This window comes from Lepidochelys kempii, chromosome 9 (genome assembly GCF_965140285.1).
Source record: "Lepidochelys kempii isolate rLepKem1 chromosome 9, rLepKem1.hap1, whole genome shotgun sequence".
NCBI classification, from domain to species: domain Eukaryota; kingdom Metazoa; phylum Chordata; order Testudines; family Cheloniidae; genus Lepidochelys; species Lepidochelys kempii.
In genome coordinates, this window is record NC_136388.1 from 47,164,585 (window position 1) to 47,181,127 (window position 16,543).

General features: G+C 40.7%; 2 protein-coding genes across 17 annotated transcripts in view; one reads left to right on the forward strand and one right to left on the reverse strand.

The window, feature by feature from the left end:
- UGGT1 (UDP-glucose glycoprotein glucosyltransferase 1) overlaps positions 1-9,571 on the reverse strand; it is a 116,544-nt gene extending 106,973 nt beyond the window's left edge. Inside the window, exon 1 of the mRNA XM_073360120.2 lies at positions 9,028-9,571. The gene's annotated coding sequence lies outside the window, so the exon portion shown is untranslated. The remainder of the gene's footprint in view (positions 1-9,027) is intronic.
- The window catches only part of SAP130 (Sin3A associated protein 130), a 36,075-nt gene that overhangs the window by 9,552 nt on the left and 9,980 nt on the right, over positions 1-16,543 (forward strand). For 10 of the 16 annotated variants that reach the window (XM_073360129.2, XM_073360140.2, XM_073360127.2 and 7 more), the window contains 9 exons: positions 8,050-8,174; positions 9,053-9,177; positions 9,992-10,142; positions 10,565-10,655; positions 10,930-11,034; positions 11,671-11,812; positions 12,084-12,205; positions 13,791-14,063; positions 15,167-15,344. In XM_073360129.2, the coding sequence (XP_073216230.2) occupies positions 8,050-8,174; positions 9,053-9,177; positions 9,992-10,142; positions 10,565-10,655; positions 10,930-11,034; positions 11,671-11,812; positions 12,084-12,205; positions 13,791-14,063; positions 15,167-15,344 (1,312 nt within the window). The remainder of the gene's footprint in view (positions 1-8,049; positions 8,175-9,052; positions 9,178-9,991; positions 10,143-10,564; positions 10,656-10,929; positions 11,035-11,670; positions 11,813-12,083; positions 12,206-13,790; positions 14,064-15,166; positions 15,345-16,543) is intronic. The other 6 variants (XM_073360143.2, XM_073360138.2, XM_073360142.2 and 3 more) reach the window with 1 other exon arrangement.

Consider the following 16,543-nt stretch of genomic DNA (forward strand, 5'->3'; position numbering starts at 1 on the left):
ACATGGCCTAGTTTAGGTAGGTCTATTGTGCAAAATGTCATGGCTTATTCACTGCTCGCTCCTGGTTGCTTACTATGCCTTGCAGTCTGTCTCCTTTCCTACCCATCCGCCACAATATCATTCCTATTCTGCAGTAAAGTGTATTACTGTATTGAGTGGCCCACATTCAGACTTGTGTCTGAGATAACTGTTCTAGCTGTGTAGGCTTTTGTCTCTTCTCCCCTGATTTTGGCTGTTGGGTTTCAGACTCTCTTTCTGTAGGTTGTAAAGCAGAACATCAGTCACTTTAAGAGGAGAGACTAGGTCAGCTAGCATGATTGCTGTTTGAGGGATAATTTAAGTCTATCAGGCTTCTGATAGCAGGCTTATCCTTAAGGTCTATGAATTGGGCTTCCAGTCTTAGGTAAAATCAGATTGATACAAAAAAACACCTACCAAAGTTTTTTTTCCATCTCCTTGTCCTCTGTACTTGCATGGAACATCGGTATGTTTAGATCACAATATTATGCAGTTGCTCAAGAAAGAAATCTAAAACTTACTTTAAGCTCATTTTTAAAAAATACTGCTCTATACTCTTAATAGTGATTTTCATTCACAAACAGGTATACAGCTCTAAAGAACATGCACTCTGGGCATGCTGCACTTTCAGTGATCCTATATTTGTGCATGCAATATTTTGCATGAGAAAAACTGTATTTCACCAAAGTATTTGGGAAAGAGTGTGTAGCTGTATTTGCAGTCTTTTACAGCCCATATGGAAGAAATTGCATGTACCCATTTTTGTCATCGTTTTTTGAGCGTTTAATTTGTGTCTATTTGTGCCTTGTGGGGAACCCACTTTAACATCAATTGCTCTTTGTATTTTCATTTAATACTTATTTTATTTTTAGTCTGTCTGTTTGCAATGACTTGTTAGTATTTTCTTCCTGTTAAATTACTCATTCTAGATAATATTGAGCAAAATCTGTAGAAATGGTATGTTTTCCATCAAATTATTTGACTGCATAATATTTGGAGTGAATCATTATGTTTGTGATCCTCTTGTAAACACAAACAGTTGATTTTTCGATGAGCTAAAATTGCTGTTGAAATGCTTGATGTTTTGGGTGATAACTAGATTCGGAAAAGCAATTTTTTCACACTGTAGATGTCTGATCATTTTGGCACAGCAAACAGTAGACAGATTACTGAACTGATACCAGGCATTTTGCTGTGGTGTTTTAAAAGATAGATTCCATTTATTGTGCATCCATCTTTCCTCTGTACTTCAGCAGATGCAGATAGATTACTACAATTGCTAGACCACTTTTTACACATTCATCTAATATGCAGGGTATTTCAGTTACTCCTACTCACTTATTTCAATAGTTTGGAATTGAAAAAGATCAGATTTATGAAATAACATTATTAAATGTAAGAAATTGGAACATAAGAATAGTCATACTGGGTCAGACCAAAGGTCCATCCAGCCCAGTATCCTGTGGCCAATGCCAGGTGCCCCAGAGGGAGTGAACCTAACAGGTAATGATCGAGTGATCCCTCTCCTGCCATCCATCTCCACCCTCTGACAAACAGAGGCTAGGGACACCATTCCTTACCCATTCTGGCTAATAGCCATTAACTTTTAATCCCCATGAATTTATCCAGTTCTCTTTTAAACCCTGTTATAGTCCTAGCCTTCACAACCTCCTCAGGCAAGGGGTTCCACAGGTTGACTGTGCTCTGTGTGAAGAAGAACTTCTGGTTATTTGTTTTAAACCTGCTACCCACTGATTTCATTTGGTGGCCTTTAGTTTCTATATTATGGGAACAAGTAAATAACTTTTCCTTATTCACTTTTTCCACCAACTCATGATTTTATATACCTCTATCATATCCCCCCTTAGTCTCCTCTTTTCCAAGTTGAAAAGTCCTAGCCTCTTTAATCTCTCCTCATATGGGACCCATTCCACACCCCTCATCATTTTAGTTGCCCTTTTCTGAACGTTTTCTAATGCCAGTATATCTTTTTTGAGATGAGGGAATCACATCTGTACGCAGTATTCAAGATGTGGACGTACCATGGATTTATATAAGGGCAATAAGATATTCTCTTGTCTTATTCTCTATCCCTTTTTTTAACAATTCCTAACATCCCATTTGCTTTTTTGACTGCCGCTGCACACTGCATGGATGTCTTCAGAGAACTATCCACGATGACTCCAACATCTTTCTCCTGATCAGTTGTAACTAAATTAGTCCCCGTCATATTGTATGTATAGTTGCGGTTATTTTTTCCAATGTGCATTACTTTACATTTATCCACATTAAATTTAATTTGCCATTTTGTTGCCCAATCACTTAGTTTTGAGAGATCTTTTTGAAGTTCTTCACAATCTGCTTTGGTCTTAACTATCTTGAGCAATTTAGTATCATCTGCAAACTTTGCCACCTCACTGTTTACCCCTTTCTCCAGATCATTTATGAATAAGTTGAACAGGATTGGTCCTAGGACTGACCCTTGGGGAACACCACTAGTTACCCCTCTCCATTCTGAAAGTTTACCATTTATTCCTACCCTTTGTTCCCTGTCTTTTAACCAGTTCTCAATCCATGAAAGGATCTTCCCTCTTATCCCATGACAATTTAATTTACATAAGAGCCTTTGGGGAGGGACCTTGTCAAAGGCTTTCTTGAAAATCTAAGTACACTATGTCCGCTGGATCCCCCTTGTCCACATGTTTGTTGACCCCCTCAAAGAACTCTAATAGATTAGTAAGACATGATCTCCCTTTACAGAAACCATGTTGACTTTTGCACAACAATTTATGTTCTTTACTATTGTTTTAACTAATTTGCCCAGTACTGACTTACCGGTCTGTAATTGCCAGGATCACTTCTAGAGCCCTTCTTAAATATTGGCGTTATATTAGCTGTCTTCCAGTCACTGGGAACAGTAGCTGATTTAAGGGACAGGTTACAAACCATAGTTAATAGTTCCACAGTTTCACATTTGAGTTCTTTCAGAACTCTTGGGTGAATGCCATCTGGTCCCGGTGACTTGTTACTATTAAGTTGCTCAATTAATTCCAAAACCTCCTCTAGTGACACTTCAATCTGTGACAATTCCTCCGATTTGTCACCTACAAAAGACGGCTCAGGTTTGGGAATCTCCCTAACATCCTCAGCCATGAAGACTGAAGCAAAGAATTCATTTAGTTTCTCTGTGATGACTTGATCATCTTTAAGTGCTCCTTTTGTATCTCGATCGTCCAGGGGCCCCACTGGTTGTTTGGCAGGCTTCCTGCTTGTGATGTATTTAAAAAACATTTTGTTGTTACCTTTTGAGTTTTTGGCTAGCTGTTCTTCAAACTCCTTTTTGGCTTTCCTTATTACATTTTTACATTTAATTTGGCAGTGTTTATGCTCCTTTCTATTTACCTCACTAGGATTTGACTTCCACTTGTTAAAAGATGCCTTTTTATCTCTCACTGCTTCTTTTACGTGGTTGTTAAGCCACGGTGGCTCTTTTTTAGTTCTTTTACTGTGTTTTTTAATTTGGAGTATACATTTAAGTTGAGCCTCTATTATGGTGTCTTTGAAAAGTGTCCATGCAGCTTGCAGGGATTTGACTCTAGTCACTGTACCTTTTAATTTCTGTTTAACTAACCTCCTCATTTTTCTGAAATTAAATGCCACAGTGTTGGGCTGTTGAGGTGTTCTTCCCATCATTCCCCAGGAATGTTAAATGTTATTATATTATGGTCACTGTTTCCAAGCGGTCCTGTTATAGTTACCTCTTGGACCAGATCCTGCGCTCCACTCAGGACTAAATCGAGAGTTGCCTCTCCCGTTGTGGGTTCCTGTACCAGCTGCTCCAAGCAGTCATTCAAAGTATTGAGAAATTTTGTCTCTGCATATCGTCCTGAGGTGACTTGTATCCAGTCAATATGGGGATAATTGAAATCCCCCACTATTATTGAGTTTTTTATTTTGATAGCCTCTCTAATCTCCCTTAGCATTTCATCGTCACTATCACTGTCCTGGTCAGGTGGTCGATAATAGATCCCTACTGTTATATTCTTATTAGAGCATGGAATTACTATCCATAGAGATTCTATGGAACATGTGGATTCATTTAAGATTTTTATTTCATTTGATTCTACATTTTCTTTCACAGGTAGTGCCACTCCCCCCGGCATGACCTGTTCTGTCCTTCCAATATATTTTGTACCCCGGAATGATTGTGTCCCACTGATTGTTCTCACTCTGCCAGGTTTCTGTGGTGCCTATTATATCAATATCCTCCTTTAACACGAGACACTCTAGTTCACCCATCTTACTATTTAGACTTCTAGCATTTGTGTTCAAGCACTTTAAAAACTTGTCACTGTTTATTTGTCTGCACTTTTCTGATGTGTCGGATTCTTTATGTGAATGTTTCTCCTCTGATCTGGCCCATACTTTATCCTCTTCCATCCCCTCCTCCTGACTAGAACCTAGAGAATCTCTAGCAATAGACTCTCCTCTAAAAGAATTCTCTGTCCGATCCACGTGCGCCTCTGCAGCAGTCGGCTTTCCCCCATCTCTTAGTTTAAAAACTGCTTTGCAACCTTTTTAATGTTAAGTGCCAGCAGTCTGGATCCACTTTGGTTTAGGTGGAGCCCATCCTTCCTGTATCGGCTCTCCCTATCGCAAAAGTGTCCCCAGTTCGTAATAAATCTAAACCCCTCCTCTCTACACCATCATCTCATCCACACATTGAGACTCTGAAGCTCTGCCTGCCTACCTGGCCCTGCGTATGGCACTGGAAGCATTTCTAAGAATGCCATCATAGAGGTCCTGGATTTCAGTCTCTCTCCTAGCAGCCTAAATTTGGCCTCCAGGACGTCTTTCCTACCCTTTCCTATGTCATTGATACCTACATGTACTATGACCACCGGCTCCTCCCCAGCACTACACATAAGTCTATCTAGATGCCTCGAGAGATCCGCAACCTTCACACCAGGCAGGCAAGTCACCATACGGTTCTCCGGGTCATCACAAACCCAGCTATCTATGTTTCTAATGATCAAATCTCCCATTACTAACACCTGCCTTTTCCTAATGACTGGAGTTCCCTCCCCCTGAGAGGTAACCCCAGTTCGAGGGGATACCCCAATATCATCTGGAAGGAGAGTCCCAACTATGGGAAGGTTTCCTTCTGTTCCTTTTGACTGCTCTCCTTCTCTGGGCCTTTCATCCTCCTTAACAGCGCAGAAAAAGATCCAACAAAGCAGATTGGTTTTTTTTGGAATTAGCAATAAAGGCCAAAAAATCCTTTCTGTATCTCTTGAGTATCATCATTTTTAGCCCTAATTTTAAAGTTGCATCACTAGAATGAAAACGAGAAATATAAAATAAGAACATCATAATGGCCATAGTGGCTCAGACCAGTGGTCTGTCTAGCCCAGTATCCTGTTCTCCGACAGTGGCTGGTGCCAGATGCTCCAGAACAGGGCAGTTATCAAGTGATCCACTCCCTGTCATCTAGACCCAGTTTCTGGCAGTCAGAGGCTTGGGCACACCCAAAGCATGGTGTTGCATCCCTGACCATCTTGGCTAATTGCCATTGGTGGACTTATTCTCCATGAACTTACCTAATTCTTTTTTTAAATCAGTTTTCGTTTGGGCCTTCACAGCATCCCCAGCAATGAGTTGCACAGATTGACTGTGCATTATGTGAAGAAGTACTTCCTTATGTTTGTTTAAACCTGCTGCCTATTAATTTAATCGTGTCACCCTTGGTTCTCATGTTATATGAAGAAGTAAAAACACTTTCTTTTTTACTTTCTCCACACAATTCATGATTTTATTGACCTCTATCATATCCTTCCCTAGTCGTCTCTTTTCTAACTGAACAGTCCTAGAGTTTTTAATCTCTCCTCATATGCAAGCTATTCCATGCCTCTGATCATTTTTGTTGCCCTTCTCTGTACTTTTTCCAATTCTAATATATCGTTTTTTGAGATCGGGCAACCAGAACTGCATACAGTATTCAAGGTGTGAGCGTACTATGGGTTTATATATTGGTATTATGATATTTTCTGTCTCAACATCTCTGTTTCCTAATGTTCCTAACATTGTTAGCTTTTTTGACTGCTGCTGTATATTGAGCAAATGTTTTCAGAGAACTATCCACAATGAGTCCATGATCTCTTTCTTGAGTTGTAACAGCTAATTTAGACCCCATCGTTTTGTGTGTATAGTTGGGATTATGTTTTCCAGTGTGCGTTATTGTGCATTTATCTGCAGTGAATTTCATCTGCCATTTTGTTGCCCGGTCATCCAGTTTTGTGAGATCCCTTTGTAACTCTTAGAAATCAGCTGTGGACTTCTACTATCTTGAGTAATTTTATATCGTCTACAAACTTTGCCACCTCCCTGTTTACCCCTTTTTCCAGATCATTTATGAATATGTTGAACAGCACAGGTCCCAATATAAATCCTTGGGGAATTCTGCTGTTTACCTCTCTCCACTGTGAAAACTGACCATTTATTCCTATCTGCAGTGAAAACCAATGCAAGGAATTCATTTAGCTTCTCCTCAATGGCCTTGTCTTCCTTGTGTCCTGTTTTAGTGCTTCAATTGTCCAGTGGCCCCACTGATTGTTTGGCAGGTTTCCTGCTTCTGGTGTACTTGAAATAAAGTTTTTGTGTCTTCTAGTCTGCTAGTTGCTCTTCAAATTCCTTTTCAGCCTGCCTAACTAGACGTTTTAATTTTACTTGCCAGAGTTCATGCTGCTTTCTATTTTCTTCAGTAGGATTTGACATCAGATTTTTAAAGGGACTCTTTTTGTCTTTAACCACTTCTTTTACTCTGTTTAGCCATGGTGACTTTTTTCCCTCTTCTCTTACTGTTTTTTTTATTTGGGGTATACACATAGTTTGAGCCTCTGTGGTGTGTGGTGTTTTTTAAGTTTCCATGCAGCTTACAGGCATGACTGTTTGTTTGTTTGTGACTGTTCCTTTTATTTCTGTTTAACTAGCTTTCTCATTTTTGTGTAGTTCCCCTTTTTGAAATTAAATGCTACTGAGGTAGGGTTCTTTGGTGTGTGTGCCCCCTTCCCCCCGCCCCAGGATATTAAATTAAATTTATATTATGGTCGCTCGGAGCGGTTCAATTATAATCACCTCTTGCCACTTGGGACAAAATCAAGCATTGCCTCTCCCCTTGTGGGTTCCAGAACTAGCTGTTCCAAGAAGCAGTCATTAATTGTGTCTAGAAATTGTATCTCTGTATCTTGTCATGAGGAGACATGTACCCAGTCAGTTTGGAGATAGTTGAAATCCCCCATTATTTTTGAGTTTTCTGTTTTTGTAGCCTCTCTCATCTCCCTGAGCATTTCACAATCACTGTCGTCATCTTGTTCAGGTGGTCAGTAGTGTATTCTTAGTGCTATGCTCTTAACTATTCAAGCATGCAATTTCTGTCCATAGAGATTTCTACAGTGTGATTCGTTTAACATTTTTACTATATTTGACTGTATACTTTCTTTCACATGTAATGCCCTCCCCCAGCAGCACAACCTACTCTGTCTTTCCTGTATATTTTGTACCCTGGGTATTACTGTGTCCAATTGATTATCATTATTTCACCAAGTTTCTGTGATGCCTGTTATATCAATAGCCTCATTTAATACCAGTCACTCAAGTTCACACATCTTAGTATTTAGACTTCTAGTATCTGTATACAGGCAATTACAAAATTTGTCAGTATTTAGTTGTCTGCCTTCAAGTGATGTAAATCAATGGGACTCTTTTTCATTTGACTGTTTCTCTTCAATTCCCATTTGTAGTTTATCCACTTCTGTCCTCTCCTCTTTACTAGGATATAGAGAATCCCCTTTAATAAATCCACTAAGGGATGTGTCTGCTTGAACCACGTGCTCCTCTGCACCCATCGGCTTTCTCCCAGCCCTTAGTTTAAAAACTCCTTTATGACCTTTTTAATTTTACATGCCTCTCTGTATATTGGTAATTCAGTCATTTTGATATGTTTTGCAATAACACACGTGATTTGTTCCTCAGGTGCGGCAGCAGCTGCTGTGATGTCCAGCTCTAAAGTAACCACAGTTCTGAGGCCAGCTTCACAGTTGCCAAATGCAGCAACAGCTCAGCCAGCTGTTCAGCACATCATTCATCAACCAATCCAGGCAAGCGGCAATCATGCTGTATTGCAGACACTCTATTACTGTTCATTCAGAGATCTTTCTGACTTGTAGGGGGAATCCACCCAGAATGTAAGATTAGCAGCCTTTATTTACTGGGCTGTTGCCATTGGCAACCATCCCTTCTGTTTTTGTTACTTAGACACCCCAGCCTTATGAAGCTGGCATTGGCAGCATCATTCAGAAAGCTTTACAGGCCTTTTTTTGTAGGCTAACTATGAGCTGGAGATTAGACCTTTAAACTGTCTACAAACTGATTAGATTCTGGAGGAGTCCTAATTTTGGATGTGCGTGAAAACTTTATTTAAGTCCAAAAAGGCCTGGCTTGAGTTTGTGCTGTTACTTTATGCTCAGACTTTTAAATCAGTTTGATCAGGGTGATAGAAGCTAAATACTGGACCAGGAAATATATATATTTAAAATGAGATGGTGAAGGGGTGCGTGCTCATGTGGATGTCTGATTCCATATAATGTTGTGCATATTTTTATAGTTATGTTCAAATGTAACCACATTTGCATAACTGTGTATAGTATAGATAACGTTTGGTAGTCATGAATGGAAAGCATCAAAATAAAAAACATATTTTCTAATAGCATATGGAAGCGCTGAATCATTGGAACAGTTTCCATAATATCTGGTCTATTAACTGCTTTTGATCATCAACTACCTCTGATGCTTCTGCTCTGAAAACCAGCCCAGAGCTTCTTAGGAGTTCACAAAAGAGTTTTATAGACTGGGAACATCTCCAAGTGCCAGTATTTTATACTGAGATCTAGGAAATTTGGCTTTATCAAAATATTTCCCAGATACTTTCTCATTTGCACCATTGTGACTTACTTTTATTATTCTGTTGTCTTTACAGTCTCGTCCTCCTGTGACGACATCGAGCACCATCCCTCCTGCTGTAATAGCACCAGGTTCCACCACAAGAGCTCAGTCTCCAGTTATTACTACAACAGCAGCACATGCTACGGAATCAATCCTGAGGTAAACACATAAGGAAAGTGTCTTGGGGAACCCCAAGATTCCTGACATTCATATAGACCGCAGGAAGGGGAGTAGAGGAGGCTGATACCCCTGTGAATGTCAGAAATACTGTATAGGAGTTGAAGAGATTTCTCTGCTGAGGTCCAATTGATACAGCACATGAGTGAGTCAGGAGACATGGGTTCTTTCCTCTGGTCTGCCAGTGACTTGCTGTGTGACTTTAGGCACATCACTTAACCTTTGTCTGAGTGGGTTCATCTGTAAGACAAGGAAAATAATGCTTACCCATCTTTGTGAAATGCTTGCAGCTCTGTGAAGGAAAAACACTGTAAATGCTAAATATTGTTTTCTGTTCCAAGAGAGATAAACAGCTAAACAGGAGCTCATTGACCAATTTGTTTCCCAAGGAATTGGGTTTACTGGTCTGCCAGGGCAGCACCTGGCTAATTCAGTCCCATCCTCTTCTAGCAGAAGTTGCTGTAGAAAATGGCATATTAGTGTTGGACTATTCAAAATATCTCGTGGGGAGGAGGGTTAGAAATTGCAATTAGCTTGTTTTGCTCATGTTGGTATCTCTAGATACTAAGGAATCTGTGTGTTCCCACCTATGGAAGATGCAGAATAAGAATTATACAGCAGTCACTTCTGCAAATTGTGTTAACGTGGATTCGATAGTAGTGTAGCCCTCAAAGAAAAGACAAGTGGAGTCTGATGTCCCTACTTGCCAGTATGGGGGGAGCCAGTATGCCTTGTTTAACTGTCTGGATATTAAATAAAGGTTGCTTCTCTGAACATCCTTTCTTTCTTTTCCCAGTCGGCACACTCTGTCTCTCCAGCAGCACCCACCTTCTGCAGCTATTAGTATTCCGCGTCCTGCGCAGCCACGGGACACAGCAACTCGGATCACACTGCCATCTCACCCAGCCATAGGTACACCAAAACAGCAGCTCCACACCATGACTCAGGTAAATCCCATGAGATGAGATCAGTGTAGTTTCTTCCACAGTTCAGGGTGTGAGAAAGTTGTGATTTTTTTTGGTTCAAAAGTTATGGCCACAGTTGTTCACCTTTGGTTTTGGTGTGATCAGTGCAAGTGGTGTATGGACAAGGGGCAGGTGTATGTGTGGGCAGTCAGCTGTGGGGGGAAAGGGTGTGTGTCGGGAGAAAATCGTGGCCCACAATTGGTTTTTACAGCCTTATCCCATGTTTTTTTTCTTTCTTTGAACCACATCTTGATGACCCAGAGTAAGTGATGAACAGGGTTCAAAGTTAGGATAGAAACCTGGTGTCCTGTTCTCTGAGGAATAGCTACAATATGATTTTAAAACAAATAAAATGTAAAATGTATCTGTACATTTCTCTTGCTGTGAAACTTTCTTTTCTCTAGAAAACCATTTTTAGTACTGGTACTCCGGTGGCGGCAGCAACCGTGGCACCCATTTTGGCAACCAATACTATTGCCTCAGCAACCACAGCTGGTGAGTATTCACAGCTCAGTAGTGAGAGCATCCCTTCTCCACGATGATGAGAGGTACAAGGGGTGGCAGAACATCTTCGATCTGCAAACAGTCATCAGAGATCCTGTCCCTAGTTAGGATGTGAACCGTTTTTGTTGGCAAGTCCGTGGGGGAGGAAATGCTTAGATAGAAAGTTCCTGGTGCTTGTTCTCTAGTTCTCTCTCTGTGTTTAGGATATGGATATTAGGGTGATGCAGCTGTATAGAAATCTCTAGTGTCACTCTCTGTCTTTCAGGTTCTGTGTCTCATACCCAAGCTCCTACAAGTACAATTGTCACCATGACAATGCCCTCTCACTCTTCCCATGCCACTGCTGTGACCACCTCAAACATCCCAGTTGGTGAGTGATTACAGCTTCTGATGGAATGGGTGTAATTCAGCTGACATCTCTTTACTCATTCATCCAGGATGGTCTGGGGCAGCTATATATTACTAGCACATTAAACAAGAGAAATAACAAAAAAATCAATCCAAGTTGGGAGAAACAAACAAGTAGATTTAATGAGCCCTAATATATTTTTAAATGATGCAGGGAGAGTTCTGGAAGCACTTGGTTAGTCTAGTTAACTATTGGCCTCCTCACATGAGTCTTTATTCCAAACAAACTTGAGCCTCCTGGAACTCCATACCATGTAGTATGATGTATTGAGGATATACCTACTAAGGAATATAAATGTGTCTTCCTCAATGAAGGAGTAAATTGATCATGGAGAGTTAAGATTATTCAGGGATTGAGGTCACTTAATTTGATATTGTGTATTTTATATGTCCACTTAGAGCCCAAGGGGCACACATTACAAATGAATAAGAGTTTCCATTCCTTCTCTGATTCTGCCCTGTTAGTGAAATAAAAAGACTTGTTCATTTTCACTGAGGAGAAGAAAGTTTAATCATCTGGATTTCAAACTCTCCTTTTCTGCATCTGCTCTCTTCTTCGTTTTGGCTGTTAGTTGGCTACTTGTTTTTCATTATGCAGCTAAAGTGGTTCCTCAGCAAATCACGCATACTTCTCCTCGAATCCAGTCTGATTATACATCAGAGAGGAGTAATCTCATTCCCATACCTGGACACCGAGCGTCTCCAAACCCAGTTGCCATGGAAACAAGAAGTGACAACCGGTAGGTGGGAAAGAATTCTTTAAGTAGAGCTCCTGGCTGCTTCTCTGCTAGAGGTTTATCATATGCATGAATTGACATGATAGCTAACACTTAAGGGTGTCTGAGGTTTCTGAATTTAGCTAGCTGAAAAGGATCTCTAGAATAGTCGAGGCTAGTTGATACTCTTGCTGAGGGAGGTTGCAAAGATTAGAGAGTGGTCTGAGCACTTGGGTTGAAGAGGTGGATGCAAGTTGTAATGATTTGTCTGACACTTGCTGTATCTTATCTGTAGGCAGTCGATGCCAGTCCAATTCCAGTACTTCTTACCAACGTACCCGCCTTCTGCCTACCCTTTGGCTGCACACACTTATACCCCCATCACCAGCTCTGTGTCCACCATCCGCCAATACCCTGGTAAGGAGTTGCCATGCAAGTGACTTTTAGAGCAGTCTTGGAGTAGCAATAAGTGTATGCTAGGCCTGACTGGTACAAGTGTTCAGTGCAGTTCAGGGTACTGGTTCACAGAGATTCTGCTAAACGAGTTTGGGTGTTTATGCAGACCCAAATCTCTTTGGCGGGTCTCCCATCCTCCATGTTCTGATAAGCCAATTTAATTTTGTAATATTCCCACTGCTTTTACCTTACAAACATACACAGTTTTGCTGATGAAGTTGTGGGTCCCCATAACTGGGAGTTGTTCTGGCCTAAGATGTCACTAAACTCAGTACAGTAGCCCCTGGGTTATTTATTGTGATATTACTTCAATATGCTGTTCACTGTCCCCCACTTCCAGTTTTCAGTGTGCTGTTACATTTATGTATTGTTAACAATATATAAATGCATCATGGAAGGTGAGATGCAATGTGAGAATCTGGAGCCCTTTTACAGCAGGGGTGTTTGACACCTTGAGGAGGCATTTTAGAATGGTGAGATAAGTACATTAGTGGGCTCTTTTTCATGAAATGATCAGTAGTGAAAGTTAACTGTATAAATTAGGGTTCAGGCTTCAGAGTTAACATTTCATTCAGGAGAATGGGGCAGTTCACATCTGTCTGACTATTGATTCAAGCAGGTGCAGACTCAAAAATACAACATTAGGTCAGTTCTTGTCATCATGGTTAACATCGCAATCATGAGGGCTACAAATATATCTCTCTTTAAAAAGAAAGCTTATATTTTGGAGCACCATTCTGCATAATGGTTAAATTCCACTGCATTGCGGGTGTTGGATAATGGGTTCGGCTTAAGAACAAACCAGTTCACCCAGTTGTAGTGTAAAGGATTTAGGATTAGAGAAAATTTAAATTAGGCTATATTTTAAAAGCTTTCCACACTTGGATTCTATTCCTCTCTCTTCTTTTGTAAACTATCACAGATATTTTTCTTTTTTAATTTATATTAGTAGGCTCAAAACTTGATCTACTGTTACCAGTTTGCAAGCCTGTGTTTTTAAAATAAATGCTTCTGTGCTATTCTTTTCTTTTTTCAAAAAATGAAAACATTTTGTGTCTTGACACTCAAAGGACTCTTCAGTGACATGTCAGTGGCAAAAGTAGAGACCAAACTGTCAGGGGTAGTATACAGATTTCAGTTGCAGGATTCCAACAGCTAATTTTTAAACTTGTGAGTTAAAGAACAACTTGACAGTATTCTTTCAAAAACACAGGCTTTGCTCCCTTCTTCCTGTTGTATCCCACCTTCTAATTGGTGTTGCAATTAAGTTATAGTATCTTGTAGCAACAGACAGACATTGTAAATGCAAAATTAAGGCATCTGAATTTATGGCTCTCAGCAGTCTGGAGAGTTAGTTTGTGACAGGAAAAATCTTATTCAAATTCTGTTATCTTCAGCAGTAGCAAGGGGATTGCAGACTGTTAAGCAAATTGCTTCATCTTAAATAAAAATCCAAATAGTGTGTAGAACCCCTCTTTATGCACCATAGGAAAATGAAGTAGTCTATTGGGGTGGAAATAATCAATGTTCATGTTACTGTTCTCAGTTTCAGCTCAGGCCCCCAACTCTGCCATCACAGCTCAGACTGGCGTAGGAGTGGCCTCCACTGTGCACCTCAATCCCATGCAGCTGATGACTGTAGATGCATCTCATGCCCGTCACATCCAGGGGATCCAGCCAGCACCTATCGGTGCACAGGGGATCCAGCCAGCACCTATCGGTGCACAGGGGATCCACCCAGCTGCACCTATCGGCGCACAGGGACTCCAGCCTGCACCAATCAATGCTCAGCAGCCACAAACAGAAACAAAGACTTCAGGTAACTTCAGCCAACTAGGTCCATGCTGTGTATGGGCTCAGTTCAAGGGAGCAACTGAGCCTTGAATTCACCTCCAGCTTCTTGATCAACTGAAGTATTTTAGCTAGTCTAACTCTCTGGAAAGCCACACCCTGATGAGAAATAGTATTTATATAGTACAAACCTTTATAAAGCTACAGTGGTAATACAATAGCAGACATTGTATACACTAATATGCACTCTCTCCATAGATTTGTTTTTGTTCCATTATTTACGAGCCAAGACTACATGATCAGGTTGCAAGTAGATTTTAGTGATTTGTTTTTTTAAGTTAGTATTGGTCTGACGATGTTATGACTAAAGCTGGAAATGCCACTGCAGCTGAAGAACTTAACAGACCTTCTCTGCACGTGGATGACTCTTCTCAGGAATGGCTAGCTGTTCTCACAGGTAGGATACGTTGCCTATAAATTGCCCAAGACATGAAACCCGTTACAGTCACACTTTGAAAAGTGACTGCAAAATACTTTCACCACCTGGACTACCGCAGGAAAATCCCTTATGCGAGGAAAAACGTCAGTCCAGCTATCCTGAAGACTTTCTGAGGAAAAGGCATCTAGCATCTCAGAGATCACTCTAGCCTCTCCCAGAGCTGGCTGGCAAGCAAATGTTGTCCAGTGTCTACTTCTCACCTGTCTAAATGTCATGAATCAATGGTGAGCTGAGATGGCCAAACACACCTAGCAGAAAATTAGGACACGGCACTATGAGACAGTGCCTTATTTACAAATAATAGGCATTGCCACAGACATGCAATTCTTATGCATATAGTGATACATTCTTCCCTGGCAAGCTCTGCCCCTTCCATTTCTCTTGGAATGCTAGTCTTACCTATCAACAGTGGTTAGGCAGGTGATGCCTTCCATCTCCCCTAGAGAAGGATGTTATTAAATTGCTTTGTACAGCACTACGCTTCAAAACTAGGAGAGAGCTTGGGGAGCAAGTATATGAATACCTACTTTCCCATCAAGTGTTTCTTTTAATAACTGCTGCTTTTCCCATTTTCTCTTTGTTCTGTTCTGTCTCTTCCTCCTTTACTTTCGTGTCCCTTTTGTCCTTCCCAGCAGTGGTCTTGGCAGACGGAGCCACCATTGTGGCCAATCCTATTAGCAACACATTCAGTGCAGCTCCAGCAGCAACCACAGTGGTACAAACTCACAGCCAGAGCGCCAGCGCCAGTGCACCAGCCCAGGGCTCATCCCCACGCCCAAGCATCCTCCGGAAGAAACCCGCCACAGATGGGTGAGTAGGACTTGATTTGGCATGTAATGGCTCTTCTGCTTGGGCTAGTCCAGGGGTGCCCAACCTGCAGGCTGTAGACGGCCCACCAGAGCATTTCGTAAGACCTGCGGCCTGCTCCCGTGCAATATGCTAATGACCAAGTCCTTAGCGTTTGGTCATCATGTTCACATCATTGTAGTTTACACAGCGTGTAAATAGACAATACTGTACATAGAAACAACCTATCTAAATAAATACAAAACAAGCTGAACTTAAAATATAAATCAATACAGGTGACTTTAAATCCTATTAAAATATGTAGAATCTGTTTGGCCCACACACAGTTGTGCTTAGGTTGATGGGGCCCTCCTGTGTAATAGTGTTAGGCACCAGTCATCTAGCCCAAATAGAGGAAACACCTGTGCTTCAGTGAGGGTGGAAAATTTAACCAGTGCAGGATGCAAGTAAGATGCCCATCTCTTTGAAATACACACTTCATCCAGGCTACATTTTTGTCTATCCTGTTTTAGAGCAGATGACTGAGTCATACCTGTTGTCACTAATGGGATAGATAGGACAATTTGACTCCAGCTTGAAATGTGACCTGCAAGGGGAAACTAAATATTTGAGCACTTTCTTTCTGCTTCATGTTTTAAAAAAAAGTTTTTTAAAATTCAGGTTTTGTCTGCCCTGTTCTTACTGGAACACTTTATGGACGAATGCTACTAAGATTGTAACACACAAATGACATGAAAGTGAAACCTGATTAGCAAAGAGAGGAACATAGCTTTAACTTAGACTGTTTAAAACTCCTGCTTAATTCAAATGCTTGAATAAATAGGTAAGGGAAGAACTCTTAGATTCAATAACTCATTGAGGGCTGAACATTTTGCCTTCAACTTTTGAGACTTCCAATGAGTCCTCCAACACTAGACTTGACATACTTGATATTTAAGGTCAAATGCAAAGTAATGCACATTGGAAAACTTAATCCTAACTATACATATAAAACGATGGGGTTTAGATTAGCTGTTACCATTCAAGAAAGAGATCTTGGGAGTCATTGTGGATAGTTCTCTGAAACCATCCACTCAATGTGCAGCAGCAGTCAAAAAAACCAGAATGTTGAGAATCATTAGGAAAGGGATAGATAATAAGACAGAAAAAGATCATATTATCTCTATATAAATCCATGGTACACCCACATCTTGAATACTGCG